This window comes from Oenanthe melanoleuca, chromosome 4, assembly GCF_029582105.1.
Source record: "Oenanthe melanoleuca isolate GR-GAL-2019-014 chromosome 4, OMel1.0, whole genome shotgun sequence".
NCBI classification, from domain to species: Eukaryota; Metazoa; Chordata; class Aves; order Passeriformes; family Muscicapidae; genus Oenanthe; species Oenanthe melanoleuca.
In genome coordinates, this window is record NC_079337.1 from 366149 (window position 1) to 384459 (window position 18311).

Sequence of the window (18311 nt, forward strand, 5' to 3'; positions counted from 1 at the left end):
AATAATGTGTTTAAAAAAAAAATCAGCCGATAGCAGCCATTTCCAGCTTTCCAATTATCTTTAAGAAAAGCTTATTCTGTGGACAATAAAGCACATTACTGCACAATATGATACAGTCCATAAAGATCACAATGTTTTATGAAAGGTTAAAGAAAGCTCAGCACATTTAGGGGAATGTCATAACCCACAAAGTCTTTCAAGACTTAAGCAGATCCCCGTGCAGGCCGTGCAGCGCTGTGCTGCCGTGCCGCTCTCGCGGGTGCTGCCCGGGCACCTGGACACGGGGGTGCGTGTGCTGGCACACGGAACAGAGCGGCTGCCACAGCTCCTCTTCCCCTGGGAAGGAAGCCAGTTAATTACCTGCCCCTTCTCAGCGAGCTGGGGAGGAGGAGACAGTCCTTGATGACACTTGCCACATGCACAGCGTCCCTCTGCCTCTGTCCTCATGACCACAGGGCTCTTCTCAGCCCACAGGGACACCTGGCACACAGGGAAACGTGGAATGAGGCCACCGTGATGCCTCTCCCTGCTGCACCTCCGCCCCAGGCTGGGCTGGGCACTGACGGGGCAGAGGCAGAGCCCCAGCCTCTGCTCCCCACCTCAGTGCCCTGCTCCCCACCACCTGCTGTGGCTCCCTGCGATGCCAGAGCAGAGCATCCGCCCCTGCAGCTCTGCCGCGGCCGAGGGCTCTGGGGCAGGAACAGGGGCAGGAATACCCTCCTGCGGCAGGGAGGCCACACTGCTCTCCAGTGCCACACAAGTTTGTCGGGCCCCGGGGAATACAGTTTATGACGGGTGGCAGCAGCAAGGAGAAAGTGCCAGAAATCACTGCCTAATAGACAAGCAGTCAAAGCAAAACAAGCAGCGACTTACCTGACTTGATTTTTCATCCAAGAGGAATCAGATTTATTTGCCATTTAACTAACTGCTCCTTAACAGACATCACAGGAGGAACAGGGAGAGGAGTGCTGTGGAAGTGAGTGACATGTGGCTAGTGTCAGGAAACAAGATCCCATCACAAGAGATAACCTGCAAGAAGGCTTTATCCTGTTCGCTGCCAAATCCTGTCCTTAGATCTCTAAGCCTGCTCAGGAGTGCAGGTGATAAGGCTGCACAAATCCCTGGGAGAGTTTTAGGTACCCCAGGAACTTCAGAGCTGGGGATGTGCTGTCACTTGCTCTGAAGTATGAAAAACAGATCACCTGAAAGAGAAATGGATACTAAAAGGCACATCTGGATGTGCCTTTCCAAAGCCTTACTCTATACCAGAGCATCAGGCAAAGTTATTTTCATTCCTTTGCTAAGAGCACCACAAGACGACCAGGTGAACCCACCGGTCTCCTGAGTGGGGACCTGGTACAGTGACTTTGTCTGAGGTATTTTAATTCTTCTGCTATGATGGATCTTCTGGACCAAAAAGCCCAGGGGGACAGAGGCTGCTTGTCGTTTACCCTTACAGCAGCCAGCATCCAGGAACTCTGGGTTCTCTTCTCCCTGGCCACTCCCAATAGATAATGCCAAAACTGTGAAGTATCAGCAACTTATTCCTCTGTGGAAGGAAGGCCATCATCCATCTAAGTGCTAAAAAGGGATTTTTTAACTTCTCTTCAAGGGTCTTCTGGTTCAGCCACCAAAACCAGAGACATACCAAACCTGAAAAGTCTAATGATATGGAATCCCTATTTGCTAGTAAAACAAATCACTGCATGAGCAGCAATGAAAAGTTCCTTCCTACACTGCTAGAAACGTGAGTACCTTTTAGCGACACAAGAAGAAAAAACCTGACAGGACACAGCTGAGCCATTGGACTGTTCACTACCGCTCTATCAGCTCACCAAAGAGCTGGCAGCACCAGTGCTGGGTGGAACTGTGCAGGCTGCAAAGGAATAACACCACCCTGGTATCAATTCTCATCAGATTTTTCAAGCCATGTTTGTGCCTCTATTTCTATCCTACAGGAGCATTGCAAAAAGCCTGCAGTCACCTTCCGCTGCTTGAAACTAATTGTAAACTATTAAAATAATGGTTTTGTGCAGAATTTCTGAATGACTTCTGGAATTTTAACCAATACCTTTGGTTTGAAAGAAGGGGATTTTTTGTAAAGTAAATAAATGCCCCAGTGCCAAACTTAAATTAAAATTAATCACACAAACCACATCTGCTTTATGCCAACCCAGACAGCAAAGAGCCCATAAATGACAACACTTGTTTTCAACTTTATAAACTCTCATATCCCATGTGTAAGAAAAGGATCACTACAGCTCACAGAGGAGGCAAGAAAGAACAACAAAGAGCAGAAGCCCACATCTATCAGCTCTCCCTTTCAGACACATACAAACACTCAGATTTCTCTCCCTGTGGTGGACCAGAGGTGAGACATTTTCAAGAGGGATGGTGTTTGACTTGCTCGTAGGTTGAGGCTGAAGAGAACAGATCTCCAACAGGCTACATGATTTAATGATCACTGCACAAAAGTCACTCTACAGGAGGGCCTTGGGTTACTCAAAGAGGGATCACTGGATCACCTTTCAACTTGAGACTCACTCCCAAACTCTCCTAAATAAAACAAGATACCTGCTGCTACCCAGAAAAAAACCCCAAACAACCCAAGCAGGCTTTTCTTACAAACCAAGACAACAGTGGTAGATCATGCTGGGGTCTCATCTGCCCCCATTGTGCAAACCTTTAGCTGAATTTTGAGTAGCTAAGGATGTAGAAATCACACGAAAAGAAAAACAACATTTATGTTCAAAAGCGTCAGGGGATGTGATTAAAGCTGTCAGGCACAGCAATCAGCATGGCTTCAATACACAGAACTTACAGCTCACTAGAAAACAGTACATGCCTGACTTCATAATTTCATCAAATTGCTTTAATTTTCAGCCGAGAAAATCTTCCAAGTAGAGTCATACTTCCTTTAACTGCTACTGGAAACTTTTTTAATGTGTGGAAATACTTGCTTTTGCCATCACTGGCATATCAGTCATAACATCTAATGGTGTGGAGATTGTTGCTTTATAAAATTCACAGCTGGGTAGCTACATGGCTCAAGGCTAAAACCTATTTTAAAATCCAGTATTTTAGGAGGGAGAATGTTTATTAAAAATATATGACATATCATCGGTCATTCCATGTGAAGCAGTGCCAGCCCTTTTTTAGGCAGTCCACTTGGGATGACTGCTGAAAACCTGGCAAGCCTATTTGACAAGTCCACATCCTAATAACTTACTAGTCCATCAAAAAAAACCCAAGCAAGCAAACAAACAAAAAAACCCCTGCAAACAAAAAACCCCCAAAAAGCATTCCAGCAGCCTGAAAGAAACTCACCAGTGCCCCTGATGTAGCATGCCCAGAACTCGCTCACACACAGAGCCACAGTTGGTCTCTTCACGCTGACAGTCACATACTGACATGCTTGCTTGATCTCCTCATGGCACAAGTTACACTGAAATAATAATGAGGCTGCAGGTTTTCAGTTGAGTTTTTTTGTAGCTTTTTGGTTTGGGTTTTTTTTTAATGAAATGTGGTGAAGAGAGAAATGTTGATAAATGTTCCTTCAGCAGCTCCAGAGGCATTTGGCATCCGCTTCCATGAGCTGCTGCCTGTCTTAACCTGGAGAACACAAGGATGAATACTTTGAGGCTAAACAAAAAACCCAAGATTGCTGTCTCTTTGACCATTCCCCACCCCGTACTCTGTGAGGAGAGCTGCTGGCACTGCACAGGAAGGATCCCCCTTGTCCTGGGTGAATCTCCCTCCACAGCAAGTACTCCCACTGACATCAGCAGGATTACCCGCAGAGGGACCGATGGCCAAGCTCCCCACCTGTTCCCACCTTCGAAACAACTGGCACATCAGTCATTAATTGAGAAAATTATCTGGAAAGCTCTGACAAAGTTGAAAAGACTCGGATATAGAGAGATGGATGTGCAGTCAAGGTGATCCGTTCTCCTGGGTTGTTCCTGCCATTCTGCAGCTCCCTCTCACTCTGGCTGGCAGTGGCAGGTCTCACCGTGACCTGCAGAACCACAGCCCTTCCCAGCTGCCTGCCAGACATGCTTCCATTGGCATCTTGCTTGCTGCAGCAGCAGCAGCAACAAGGCCAGGCAGGAACTAAGAGGCCTCTTCCCAAACCACTGACACAGCTTCTGGATAGCCAAGGAGGTGAGGATGAGGGCAGACCGGGCTGCCTGAACATGAGCAGGATGACACCTTGGATGCGAGGTGTCAGCCGTGTTCAGGTGGTCATTGTCCTGCCAGGCCCAGCCAGACTTCTCTCAGGTGGCAGAGTTAGCTGCTCTTCCTACTCGGTGTGCAGTCAAAGTCACTTTGCTACTGCAGGAGAGGTTCTTCTGGGAAGTTAACCCAATCGTGTCCTGTGGTCCCAAGAAAACTCAGCCTGTCCAGTATGTCCTGCTTCAAGTCCCAGCTGAGTCTTTGCTTTGGACCAACTCTCCAGCAAAAACAACACCATGTTTCATACTTGCAACAAAAATGCCAACACTGCTAACAACCAGGAAAATAACCCTGACCGCATTGCACATCCCTTTGCAGGAAAAAGCATGGATGCTGTTATTCATACTTGTACTGTACAAATGTTCCCAAAATGTCAGTCTTCTCCAATGACCCTAAAGAGACTGAAAATTAAAGTGCAGTTCTGGGCAGGGAAGCGACTCTATTAAAAAGAGACAGAGAGAGCCCATAGCTGTTCTGAGCAGCCTTCCAAGTTCTATATATTAACTAAGCCTATGCACCAAAGCCATGTTTTTAACTACTGTCAGCACTGCGGAGTCACTCCAGCAGCAATCGAGCAAGCTGTTCTGCCTCATGCCTCATCACCATTTCTCACACTCTGCATCAAAGCACCAACATTAGCAAATTCAGCTGCCCTTCAAACTCCCAGCTCCAGTCAGGGGGAAGCATCTGCAGCCATTCAACTCCTTTGCGAGGCTCCTGACAAAAGTTGCAGCTTGCCAGGAGTACCCAGAGTAGCCCAGCCCAATGGCTCTCCATGACACATGGCCCTAGGACAGGCGAGGGAGCTGCAAACAGCTCCACATTCCCACGCTGCTCTCTGACTCCCACACCATACCACTCCCCTGCAGCAGGGATCATCTGCAGCTTTCAGGAGTCACTCCTGTCGTTGAGCACGTCAGCAGGAATCAGACCTCAGCGAGGGAAGAGCACACTTCACGTGTTGGTAAGATCACTTCCCAGTGACACAGCACAGGCTGACACAACAGCAACTCCAGCACTGTATCTTCTGTGGAGCACAGAGCTTTCATTCCAGCAGTCACTCCAATGGCAGAACACCGTCACAAGGCATCCATCAGCTTAGCAGACTGTAGGAAAACAGAATCAAGATGGGCTTTGGGCAGGAGTAGCAGAATTCGAACTCCTCACGGCTCAATGTGCACAGCACAGACAGAGAGTTCAATCACTGCCTCATTTTTCCCAGGACACTGGGATGACTGGGTTACTGTCATTCCGAGGTCACATAGAAAGCAGGAGCAGAGGTAGAACAGACTCCTTGAGAATGGTCAAATCCCAGTGCTCTGCAGCCACTCATGGGGCATGCTGGTGAGTTTTATATGACTGATGAGATACAGTACACACAGCATGACTTATGAAAGGAAATGATAAGGAGGGTGCAACTGCAGAACAGAGGAAAATTCCAATAGATGCTCCTCAGAGTAGGAAACAATTTTCTGTGGACCTTGCTTCATGTTTGACAACTTTAAAAAAATCAACATATTCACTTAAATATGTGGAAGAAATACAGGAAATGGTCAAGTAATTTGATGAAAAAAGGTAAAAATCAGGTAGGAAAGCAGGTCACCGATTCTCTTCCCTCTCTTCTCTGCAGAAAATTTTTAGTCCATGTAATAACTGAAAAGGAGCATTCCAGGTGCCCCAGGTCCATATGGAGATGGGACTGGGGCATCTAATAGCATGAAAAGTGGACAAACACAAGACGCTACAAAATAAGAGATTAAAACCAATTGCAGGACTTGTTATACTGTACTTGGCTTTTCACCAACTTCCCAGCACTTCCTAATACACAGCCTCCTCCTCAGCACTTAAATCTCCAAGATTTAATGAAGCTGGACAGAGAATGAGGATAAGAGAGGGAAAATGACCTGGGTAATTTCAGATGATCATGGAATTCCAATTTGAGTAATCAAAATAACTGAGGAAAACCTATCCAAAGACAAGTACCAAGGGAAAAATCCCAATTCAGGCAGGTGGGCGACAATATCCACAGTGCAGTGAGCCAAACAAGACAATAATTTCCTCCCCTTGTCCTGGATTTTTCTGGAGCATTTTTGGAGGCGAGGCAAACCTTCATTTTGATATCACTAAATCTCAAACTGTATCACTGCTACTTAGCAGAGATTGTGGCATTTAGCAACACAGACAGGGAAAAAAAACATTATTTGCATGTGTTCATCTTGGCAGATGACAAAAATCAAGCTAAAAGGAAGTGCATGAGATCATCCCAAATGCCAGTACCCAGGCCTTGTGTGGGATTAAAGTAGAGCTTCATAGATCAGATTAAAAAGCCCACTAAAAGTTTGGAAGGAGCTTTGGAAAAGGCCTAATTGATTTCAGCATAGAAATCCTCATGAGAACCAAATGAGAACGTGTGTGTCTGTGATCCTACATACAACAACATTCAAATACTTGGAGATATCCATCAGCACCAGTGAGGCTTTACAGCAAAATCCAGAGGATGACTTTACAGAAAGGCTGGGCTCACTTTTGAGTGCCTTAGAAACACAATCTCCTTTGGTAAATTTGTTGTCTAACTCCAGTCAGGTGAGAGGACCCTCAGACTTCTACAGGCACGGTCTGGTTCTTTCTTTAGCAGAGTCCCAAACCCATGTACTTCTCCAAAATTACCTTATGGAACAAAGTTGTCCACAATTCCTGGAGTTTCACCCTCATTATAAATACATCAACTAAACTTACCCCAAGTAGAGAAGCAAAACATCTCTAGTCAAAATAATTTGTCTCAAAATGCCTTCTGTTGTGGCACTAATTCCAGCTGCAATAGAATTTTATAGGCAGACTTCACTTAAAGACCCCTTTAAATATGAAAAACAGAAAACCCAAATTCGATGTGCCTAAAATTCAGGACTCTACAGAAAGGACTTTTTTCCTCTACCATTTTTTTCCTCTACCAATTTCATTGGAAGCAGACTGTTGTGCTAGGAAATACCACCCGCAGGATTAAAAATCTTTTTGAAGTAGCTTCTCTTTCCCTAAAAATCCCTTAAGTTCTCAAAAAAAATCCTTTATTGTCCCCATACCACTTGCACCTTCAGAACACATCCAGAAAAAAGCCATTTGTCAATTACTTCCAGATCTTCCCGTTCAGGACTCTATTGTGCTGCACAATTGTTCGAGTGTGTCTGCTTAACGGAGGGAAAAGATGTTGCTAAATTGGCAGCAGAACAGTGGGCTGGGCAGGAGAGGTGCCTTCTCCATTGTGTGCACAGGGCGGTTCTGCTGACTGCAAGGGCTCACACAGCAGAAAAAAACCCAAATGCCATCCCTACTCTTGCTATTGGCAGCTGCTCTCTTATCACCAAAGAGAATTTATCGCACCACTGACAGATGCTGAGATTCAGAAGCCGGAGCTGAAAGCCAAAGGGATTGATTCAAAAAACAAAAACACCCCTTAAAAAAATTTAAAAATAAAAAATAGGAAGAGCCCTACCAACCAAGTCACTTCAGTGCATACATCACATGGCATCTCTCCATGGGGAGAGGAAAGAGAGCCGAGCCCCCACGCAGATGTCAGCAGGTCTGTCTGCAGCACTCCTGGAAGCTGCTCAGTGCTGAACCGAGGAGCTGCAGGAACCCACAGAGAACTTGGCCACAAAATTCCTAGTGGGGACACTGGAAGGAGAGAAGACCTTCAGGGAAGAGGACCTTGAAATCAAGCCTTCTTGGAATTAAAGTCATTACCAAACACAAGATACTTGCATTCCTAGTGTTCTCTCATGAGAGGAATTGGTGGATCAGGGCTGTCCTGGGATTTCTGTTCTTGCACGCGCACACACGCACACACACACACTCTTATTCTTTCAAAGCCTCTTTGACTCCTGCTAGGCTACAAGTCTTAGTTCCTTACATGTGACTCCATTGTGTACCAAGATCCAGGAATCCATTGCACAGCTGCTGTGTCTCCTTGCAAGAACTGAAGACAGGATTCCTGTGTTGTGTACGACCAGGGGCTTTCATATCTCCCCTCCCAATGTCACGCATGGCCTGTGCACAGGGACACTCCATGCACACCAACAGCTACACGGTCTCTGTGGCCATAAAACAATGCCTGTACTTCATCCACAAGTTAGGAAAATTGCTGCACACATGCCAATATATCCCTCCTGCTTCCTGTCCCCAGGGAAAACACAACTGTGTTTATCACAGGCAAAGAAACCCTGAGCTATCCACCAACACTGCTGTAGGCACGATGCAAAGGAAGGCATGTAGTGCCTTCCACCAACACTCTTAGGGGCATTTTCCTAACTAAGGCAGCCTGATAAAAGGTTTAATTCCTGGGCACTAACCTGTCCTTTCTGGAAAACTCAGAGCAAGCTGAATTCTCCCAGAGCAGCGGATTCCAGCAGTGGGGAAAGGAGTCCCAGAGCACCTCCCATTTCCTTACTTGGAACGTGGAAAGCCGAACAAAACTCAGGAGGAGGCATCTTGCCAGGCACTTCAGAAGAGTCACGGCAACTTTAGGAACAGCAGCAGCACCCCGGCGGGGTGAGCCCCTAGCTCTACGGAACGATGATGAGGAGGCAGCTGGCGGAAGGCAGGCCCAGGTACGTGGAGCAAGGCTGACACCTGCAGGGAGAGCTGGGCATGAGCGGGCAGGATGCCCCGACCCCCGCGTGCCTCGGGTCCTCCTCCCGCTCAGCAGCACGGCCGGCTGCACATGGGGAAAGAAGGGGCAGAAAAAACAGTTCCAATGCCTCAAGAATCAGCACCGAGATTATTTCCACCCGTTCAGTTTTAAAATTGAAGCACTGCGGGCTTTGCTCACATTCTGCCATCGACATTTGAGATATTTGGTTGGAAAACCAGAGCATCAATGGAACAGGGCACAAACAGATCCTGGAATCTCACACAGTCCGACCAGGTTTCCTTACCAGCTCGGCTCAGGTTTCCAGTGGCAAAGCCCCACACCTCTTGTTCCCTAATTAATTAAAATGTGGTGCAGACACACAGTAGCAGCTTGAGCTGGTGCCTCGGGAAGGTCCCGGGACAAAGGATTCTCCGGGCGTTTGTCACCTCCGGGCTGAGCCCCAGAGCCTGGGAGCTTCCTGCGAGCCATCGGCTCTCGCAGTCTCGGAGTGCCTGGTCACCCGTCCGGAGCCGCAGAGCCCCGAGCGCTTGGCCAGGCGCAGGGCCAGGTCACGGCTCCTTGCCGGGGGCGCCGTCCATTCCTCCAGCCTGGGCACAACCCGCAGCTGCCCCCTGAGCCATCTGCTCCCAACGAGCTCCTCAGCCGGCAGGGAGGGCCAACAGAGACACTTCGGCTCCGGGGTGACCTCCCCCGCCACTTCTCTGAAAGCCTTCCCTACCTCCAGCTGCACAGCTGACTCCAGCCCCAACAGAAAAGTACGGAACCTCTCAAGCGCATTCATCTTCGCTCCCAATTCATCTTATCTGCCAGTAAAATTCGAAATCCAGTGTAGGAATTAGGACAAGCTATTTACTTACCCAGAAAGGTCAATTTCGGTCAAAGCTACCTCACACAGATGGTTAATTTCAATCCCTTACACATACAAAACAGTTGTTCAATAAACTCAAAATAAATAGTGTAAGTAATTCATTTAAAGCTGCCCTAATTGTTTCTCAATTTTCCCTATTAATTTAACCTATGACACTCACCCTATTAAAGCTTCAAAGCTCTAACTTAATAGCCAATTAAACATTCTTTAGGAAAAAAAAAAAAAAAAAGTGCTGTCAGCGCCGATTTCTTCTGACTGAATCCCTTGAAGAACTTGGGAGTTCATTTAAATTGCACCAGGCTTAGAACCAAAGTGCATTTTGCAGGTATAATGTTCTCAGTAAGCTAATGAGACAATGGACAATTAAGATTAATTAAGGTTTTTAACTCGGTATCAACTTTCTGATCACCCTTTGGCTTGACAAAACTGGTTTGGCACTGGAGCAAACAAGAAATCCCTGGATCTGTCAGCGGCATAGACAGGAGCGAACACACAGTTTTTCCCCAGCTCACCGAGATCCATGGTTCTCTTCTCCTGCCACAACAGCTGCGGCTGAGGATCTGAGGATCTTCCTGCAGTGTGTTCTCTCTCTGCTTTTTTCCTAAATTATTCCTACTAACGTCATTAGTAGAAAGCTTGGGGGAATGGGAAATCCTGAACCAGAGCAGCACAATGAAACAGAAAACAGAAACTAAGTAAAACAGAAACGAACCATTCTGGGCCAAGCTCCAAATACATCCTGGGACGTTGAAACACAAGCAGGTATCCTAAAGCTAAGCCTGCTCAATTATTGTGGTGAACAGGATTCCTCTGAGAAACTCCTGGGGTTGCATGAGGGAAAAAGGTACCCTGCACAGAGAGCAGGAGGGAGGAGGAGCTACCCGCAGGTCTGCAGGGGCAGGAGCAACAGCGCTCTAGGGACACTGACAGAAAGAAATCTGAAAAAGTGAAAAGTGAATGATTGATTGAAACAAATATTCAAGAGCTGCTACTTACTAAATCAAACTTAATTTGGGAAAACAAATGGCATAACACAAACCTGGATGAGACACAGCATGGCTGGTTCTGTGGAACACCTGGACTTGACCATCAATGTGGATTTTAAACTCCCATCTTCCCCATGTTTTACTTCACATTACACATCTCTGTCATGAGAAAACCCCACACACTCCTCACACTCTCTGGTTTGATGAAACCCAAGACCTTTGCAGGGGCCTTCCTGGCACAGGATTGGAGGATGGAGGGTCAAGTGAACCAAGATTACCCTGTGGCACACTCATCTGCACCTTTGAAACCAAAAGTCTTATTATACCTAGGGAATTACTGCTTTCCCCCCCATACTTGTTTTCCGGTGTTTTTTGTTTGGTTGGTTGGTTGGTTTGGTTTTGTTTTTTTGGGTTTTTTGGGGAGTTTTTTGGGTTGGTTTTTTTTTTGGGTTGTTTGTTTTGTTTTGTTTTGTTTTTTTGTTGTTGTTGGTTTTTTGGGTTTTTTTGGTTTTTTTGGGGTTTTTGGGTTTGTTTTTTTTTTTGTTTGTTTGTTTATTTGGTTTGTTTTTTGGGGTTTTTTGTTTGGTTTTGGTTTTGGTTTTTGGGGTTTTTTTTGTTTGGTTTTTTGGGTTTTTTTTTAATTAGCAAAAATAAGCATTAAAAGCAGCTGGTAAACAACATACAACTTTTCTTACTGAGGCAATGCAAACTTTTGGAAGAGTTTTTCTACTACTAAGACGTTTTTGGTACTTCACAGAGTATAGAGGGAAACAAACCCCCAAAATGCTAGTAATCATGATCTCAGTTAACTGGAGATTACTCTTGCACAGTGCAATTGCAATTCCCACAGGGAATGACAGCCCTCAGTGTAGTTTGACCTGACAGTGTTCCTGGCCTCTTTCACTAAGGTGTGCAGCCTCAAACCTACCTGAGAGGAATGCCTGACTGGCCCAAAGGCACGTCTCTGTTGTTTCAGAGGACTGAAGGGTCCAGGGGGGACCCAGGGAGTCCCCATGGGTTCAGAGGTTCTGAGAAGCCCTGGAGAGCCCCAGAAGGTCTGAGGAGTGTGAGGCACCCCAGGGCTCTGAAGAGTCCAAGGTACCTCACGGGATCCTGGAAGTCTGAGGCGCCCCAGGGTGTCACAGAGGGTCCCGAGGGTCTGAGAGCTCTGAGGGGCCTCGGGAGTATGAGATGCCCTGGCGGGCTTCGTCAGGTCTGAGGGGTCCCAGAGGTCTGAGAGCTCTGAGGGATACCGGGAGCCTGAGGCGCCCCGGGGGGTTCCGCGGATCTGAGGGCTTTAAGGGCCCCGAGGGTGTGAGGGCTCTGAGGCACCGCGGGGGTCTTAGGACTCCAAGGCGCCTCGGAGGATCCCGGAGGTCTGAGGGGTCCCGGGGATTTGAGAGCTCTGAGGCATCCCGGGAGTCTCACGGCTCTGAGGGCTCCCGGTCGGTCCCAGAGGTCTGAGGGATCCCGGGAGTCTGAGGCGCCCCGGGGCATTCCGGCGGCTCTGAGGTGTCCTGGAGATGTGAGGAGCCGGCGGCGCCCCGAGGGCTCCGGGAACTCTGAGGGGACCCGGCGGCTCTGAGGGCTCTGAGGCGTCCCTACAGCGCCCCCTGGCGGTCATTCCCGGCACAGGACGAGGCGGAGCCTCGCGGTGACGCTATCGGTGGGCGCCGCGTGGTGACGTCATCACGACCGCTCCCGGCGCCGCTCCCCGCGCCGCTCGCGATCCCGATCCCGGTCCCGGCCCCCCGGCCCGTGAGGGCGGCTCGGGGCGGTCCGATGCGGCGGCGGGCAGGATGCACCAGAAGCTGCTGCGCAGCGCGCACTACATCGAGCTGGGCAGCTACCAGTACTGGCCGGTGCTGGTGCCCCGCGGCATCCGGCTCTACACGTACGAGCAGATCCCGGTGTTCCTGAAGGACAACCCCTACATCACCGATGGATACCGCGCCTACCTGCCCTCCCGCCTCTGCATCAAGAGGTGAGCGCGCCCCGCGGCCCCGGGCCTCCCCCGCCGCCGCCGCCGCTCACCGCCCGCCCCGCCTTGTGTCTCCTCTCCCTCAGCCTCTTCATCCTCTCCAACGAGACCGTCAACATCTGGAGCCACCTGCTCGGCTTCCTGCTCTTCTTCACGCTGGGCATCTACGACCTGACGGCCGTGCTGCCGGCGGCCGGCGCCTCCCGCGAGGACTTCGTCATCTGCTCCGTGTGCCTCTTCTGCTTCCAGGTGGGCGCCGGCCCCGGGGGGCGCTGAGCCCGTGCCGCGTGCGGGCCCGGGCACTCGGGACAGCGCGGTGTGAGCGGCACCGCTCCTGGGGCGAAACCCGCTGCCGTGGCGTCGGATTTCACCTGGAGTAACTGGGGAAAACAACACAGCTGGCAGAGAGAGTCCGTGGTAAACAAGTGCGCTTGTCCAGGCTGTGTCTCAGAGCTTCCGCAGTTTGAGGGGTTCTGACGCGGCTCCAGGTGCTGCTGGAAAGGGCCAAGCACCGGAGCACGGAGATCAGCCGTGGCCTGAAGGGCAGGAGGGCTGGTGGCCAGACTTGTCAGATAAATCTGTTTCCACAGCAGTTTTCAGGCATGTCTCCAATGGGCCACTGCAGCTCCTGTGAAGCACACTGTGCTTGCAAGAGCACAGAGTTCAAGGCACCATTTGTGTTCTCTGCAGGGTACAGGATGCCTTTGTACAGCCACAAGTGGGAAAAAGTCCCTTGCTGGCTAGGAAAGCACTGTTCTAGTGCTCCTCCCTGCTCCTGCAGAAGGCCACAGAGAACCAAAGACTTCTCAGGGAAAGATTTTAAGGCAGCCTAGGAGCAAACAAGCAGCCTGTGCATAAGAGTTAAATTTCTGTGTGCTCCCTCAGTAAAGGCACACAGTGGGTGCTGGGCAGTGAGGGCAGATTTGGGCTTTGGGCTCTGCCTGGGGCAGTTTGGCCCAGCAGAATTCATCCTCCTCCTCCTGTACTGGCACAGACGTGTCCCCCTGGAGCGCTGTCAGCTCACTTGGCCTCATAAGCCCACTTTCCTTACTTGTGCCTGGTTGTGATGGTGTGCAGTGTGCTGCTGCTCTCCCCCTGCCAGGCAAGCTTTACGGCTGGCAGGCAGGCAGGGATCATGGGTGCTGCACCAAGGTACACTGCAGAGCACGTCACGGGCCGGGCGCCTGCTCCAGCTGCAGAGCTGAAGCTTGCTGTGCTCCCTGCTCCTTCTAAGGAATTAACCCTCCTCCTCTGGCCCTCTGTGTAGGTCTGCATGCTTTGCTCAGTAGGATATCACCTGTTCTGCTGCCACCGCTCCGAGAAGACGAGCCGGCGCTGGATGGCCCTGGATTACGCGGGAATTTCCATTGGGATTCTGGGCTGCTACGTGTCAGGCGTGTTCTATGCCTTCTACTGCAGTAACGTGAGTCAGGAGCATGTCCCTGCAGGGTTTACTTCATGTGGTCTCACTGGAGTTTCTGTGCTGCAGGAAGGGGGGCTCAGTGCAGGTGTCCAAAGAGAACAGGAATGGGGAGACAGGGATGAGAACTGGAACACGTCCCTCTGACCTCAGCAGAACTGTGGCGGCTGAAGGGACAGGTAAATGCAGGTTTTCCTTTCCAACTGTTAATTTTACAAGCCTCAAGAAAATATTTACATTTCTCTCAAGGCAGGGAAACTTTACAGGTCCAACCTGTATCCAGTGCCTGAGGCTGATCATGTGATGTGTCCCATCACAGGTACTTTATTCAAACAGCATTGCCCATGAGGTAGCTGCTGTGAGGCAGAAACAACCTTGATTCTCTCCATCTAATAGAGAATGAGTAAGTGAATTCCCTCTCAAGGCCTGCCGGGGACATGGCTGTCCAGGAGCTGAACTGGGCTGGTGAGGCACAGGTGCACTGAAAACATTTGGTGCTTGGAATAAAGGATGTGGTGCCAGGGGCCCCTGAGCAGCAGTCCCTTCCCTTCAGTGCCAACAGACAAACACAGGGCCCTGCACTCAGACCCACCACTGGTGACCACAGCAGGGACAGGTTGAGGCATCGCTGTGCTCAGTCACTGAAACTTTCTGCCCAGAGCTGACTTGTGCACATAAGAAACCCACAAACGTGCCTTTGTTTCTTTTTGCCCTCAGTACTGGCGCCAGGTGTATTTGATCACTGTGCTGGCCATGATCCTGGCAGTGTTTTTTGCCCAGATCCACCCCAGTTACCTCACACAGCAGTGGCACAGGCTGCGCTCCGTCATCTTCTGCTCCGTGTCCGGCTATGGAATCATTCCCACCATCCACTGGGTTTGGCTCAATGGCGGCGTTGGTGCATCCATTGTCCAGGTAAGAAAAAAACAAAAAGGAGATATTATTCCCTTTTGCTTTCACTTGCCATCTTCCTTGAGTCCTCTTACTCTTGGGGAAACAATGGGGAAGCAGGAGGAGTTAAAATTCCTCTAAGGACAGCATTCTTTTGGTCGATATGATCCAAATGGGAACACTAAGAAATGTGTTGAGAGAGGGTAGACAGCTTGGGAAGCTTCATTATGCTGTGCTGCCCTAAAGCTGCACAGTAAGAAGGCAAGCAGGATCCAGGTGTGTCTGTGCCTGGGCACGGAGCAGCTGCTGCAGGCAGACCGCACCCTCGCCAGGGCTGGGGGCCAGGAGCTGAGGTGCTGTGGAGCAGGAAGGAGCCTGTCAGGCTGTATGAGTGCTCAGGGCTGGCCACCACCACAGCTCCAGAGGGCAGCCAGGAGACACTGGGATGATGGGATGATTATTTGTCTCCTCTTCTGTTCCCTAGCATGGCAGAAGAAATCCATTTACCTGCTCAGCCCTCTGTCTCCTACACAATCCTCCTGTAACAGCTCTTCCATGTTATTATTTTCCTGTTTGTTTCACCACTGTGAAACACTGTTTGTTTCACTGCTGTGAAAGCAGCAGCCCAGTACAACTAAAAGCAGTCCAGTGTACCCCAGTATGAACCACTTGAAATCACTGCAGTTGCCCAGGAACACCTGATGGTGCTGAAGGAAATGCCTCTTTTTCATAGTGAACACAAACTGCACATGGCTGGGCTGGCCTGGATGGATGGCTGTCCCCTGGGGTGAGGGTTCAGCCTGGTCCAGAGCCACTGTGGAATGTGGCAGAGCACCACTTGGAAACAGATGTGGCCTTTATTTCACACTGGCCCTCTAAAATTCATCAATAGCTGTTGTGCCCCCATACTTCCCCTTGTGGCTGCCCCTGGGATAGCAGGATGGTGTCTATGGTACACATTTTGTTTCCATACTTCAGAAAAGTGGCCCACTTTTGGTAACAAAACATTCTGCTAACAAAATGCACCTGGTGACCGAGTTGCTGGTTTTTGACCACCCAGTGTCAGCAGTCCTGTGGGTTCTGGTGCTGCAGTGCAATCCCAGCACAAGGGGTATGTGCAGTGCAGTGTCCCTCCCCCTGGCTGGTATGGGCAGGGTCAGGGGAGTGCCAGGTGACCTTTCGCAGACAGATGCTATGTCTGCTGTCCACCCAGCTGAGTAGCTTGCGTTTAGAAGCAATAAAATCAAATAATGGAATAAAAGAGGTTTCTTCCCACTCAGGCTTTCCTGAAGTTTGGCATGTGTGGGCCTGTTGGATTTGTACATAGCTAGCACAGGCAGGGAAGGACGATCGGGTGTTGCCATGCCTTTTCCCTTTTTTATCTTTAGGGACATTTTCTTCTGGTTTTGGCTTCTAACAGAATAGGAGAGCTTCCTTTTCTTTTGCAGGAGTTTGCCCCCCGTGTATTTGTCATGTACTTCATCGCTGCTGTAGCTTTTCTCTTCTATATTTCCAAAGTTCCAGAAAGATACTTCCCAGGTAGGAAATTCTCTTCTGGCTGTTTTTTTTCTGCAGTTAAGCTTCCTACAGTGTCACAGTCCTTGCTCTGGGTCCTGAAGTTCTGGGAGAGAACAGGCCGACCATGTTCCCTATGCAGTATTCCCACACAGACTAAAAGAGTGGGAAGAGGCAGAAAACTTCCATCAAGTTCATTAAAGAACTTTCCCTGTCAGCCCTCGAGGGCAGGGTATGGCAGAGCTCTGCAGGAGACTGACTGCTGCTTGCACTGCACATGCTGTGGCCGAATTTAACAGCTGAACTCCATACCCCTGTTCTCCCCCACAGGCCAGCTGAACTACCTCGGCTCGAGCCACCAGGTGTGGCACATCCTGGCAGTGGTGATGCTGTACTGGTGGCACCAGTCCACAGTGTACATCATGCAGTACCGACACAGCAAGCCCTGCCCCGAGTACAGCGCGGACTTGTGAGCCAAGGTACGGCTGCTGCCATCCTCAGGGAGCAGGATTCTCTAACCACAGGCTTCAGGAATCCTGGCCTGCACCTCTGGCTGCCCCAGAGTGGGTCCTGACTGGTGCAAATAGCAGGGATGCAATGGCAGGCACTCTGCTCACCTGTGCTGCTGCACTGCATCAGGCTCTCTGGAGCTGCTGGGCCCCTGAGCAGTTTTAGAGCAGGCTGGACTTAGCCCTGCCAGATCCCTTCCAGCCCAGTGTCACAATCTTAGTAGTCTCAAACCATTTTTCGTACTTGTCCCTAAGTGGCTTTTGTCAGGTTTTCAGTTTGCTTGGCATTGATGTGGATGTTGTAGAAATCTGATGAGTTGCCAGTTATGGGTGCACAGTGATTTACCTTGTTTCCCTGCTCTATTTCAGAGGAAGCACGAGAGGATTTGTGACTCTGAGGGTCTGGACTTCATGTGATGAGCTGTGCTGTCAAGGACTGAGGCAGTTCCTTCCCAGACTCCTGGACTGTTACCCCTTGCTGGGACAAAGTGTTACTGCAAGCTTTGATTAAACACAGCAGCACTGCCTGGGACCTGAGGAGCATTTCCTTCTCAGCCAGGTCCTGCTCTGCCGTCAAGTACCAAGCAGCAGCTCTTCCTGGAGCAGGAGAGCAGGAGGCTGAGCTGACTTGGCATGCTGATCCCAGCAGGATGTTCTGGTGCCTGGCAAACACCAATGGCTCAGCCAAGGGTACTTGGGCCTAGACACCAGGTTCTCAGGTGGTGTGCACAGTTAGAACACTTCTGACATCATGCCTATAAAATGGTAGGAACTTTGGGAGCTGGTCCTGGATCCAAAGCGCAGCCCTGTGGGCTATGCGTCCTTCGGCCTTTGCGTGGAAGATGTGCTTATGCTTCAGCGTTGGCACAGGAACATACGAACTGGAGTGCAGTGGGTTTGCGTCCTGCTCTGGATGAGCTCTTTGCAATTCCCCTGGAAGATAAGAACACATAACATCCAGCACATCTAGATCTCCAGTGCAGATCTTAAAAATAGCCTCCCCCAAGGGGGGTCTTGCCATTGCTTGAAGGAATTTCTCTAGCCAGTAATCTGGAATTAATATTCCAAAATATTCCAGAAGTAGCACTAAGCCTGTGTGTCCATGGTTGTTGCTGTTTTGCAATCAGTGACCCTGACCTTTGGCCTTTCCCTGTGTGCAGCATGATACTGCACTGGCTGACAGTGCTGTCCAAAAGGCATTGCTGCCACAACCCTGCCAGAGTGCAAAGGCTGGCTGGAGTTCCAGGATGCGTTCTGGAC

At 49.8% G+C, this 18311-nt stretch overlaps 1 protein-coding gene across 2 annotated transcripts; it reads left to right on the forward strand.

Moving 5' to 3' along the window:
- Nucleotides 1-12409: 12409 nt before the first annotated feature.
- Nucleotides 12410-17016, forward strand: PAQR3 (progestin and adipoQ receptor family member 3). 2 transcript variants are annotated; one of them, XM_056489370.1, is made up of 6 exons: nucleotides 12410-12719; nucleotides 12803-12965; nucleotides 13984-14139; nucleotides 14854-15051; nucleotides 16476-16566; nucleotides 16873-17016. In XM_056489370.1, the coding sequence occupies exons 1-6, from the start codon at nucleotides 12535-12537 to the stop codon at nucleotides 17013-17015; spliced, it is 936 nt and encodes a 311-aa protein (XP_056345345.1). In that variant the 5' UTR covers nucleotides 12410-12534; the 3' UTR covers nucleotide 17016. The 2 variants fall into 2 exon arrangements, with proteins under 2 accessions (XP_056345345.1, XP_056345346.1); XM_056489371.1 differs by lacking the exons at nucleotides 12410-12719; nucleotides 12803-12965 and adding an exon at nucleotides 13318-13407.
- Nucleotides 17017-18311: the final 1295 nt, after the last annotated feature.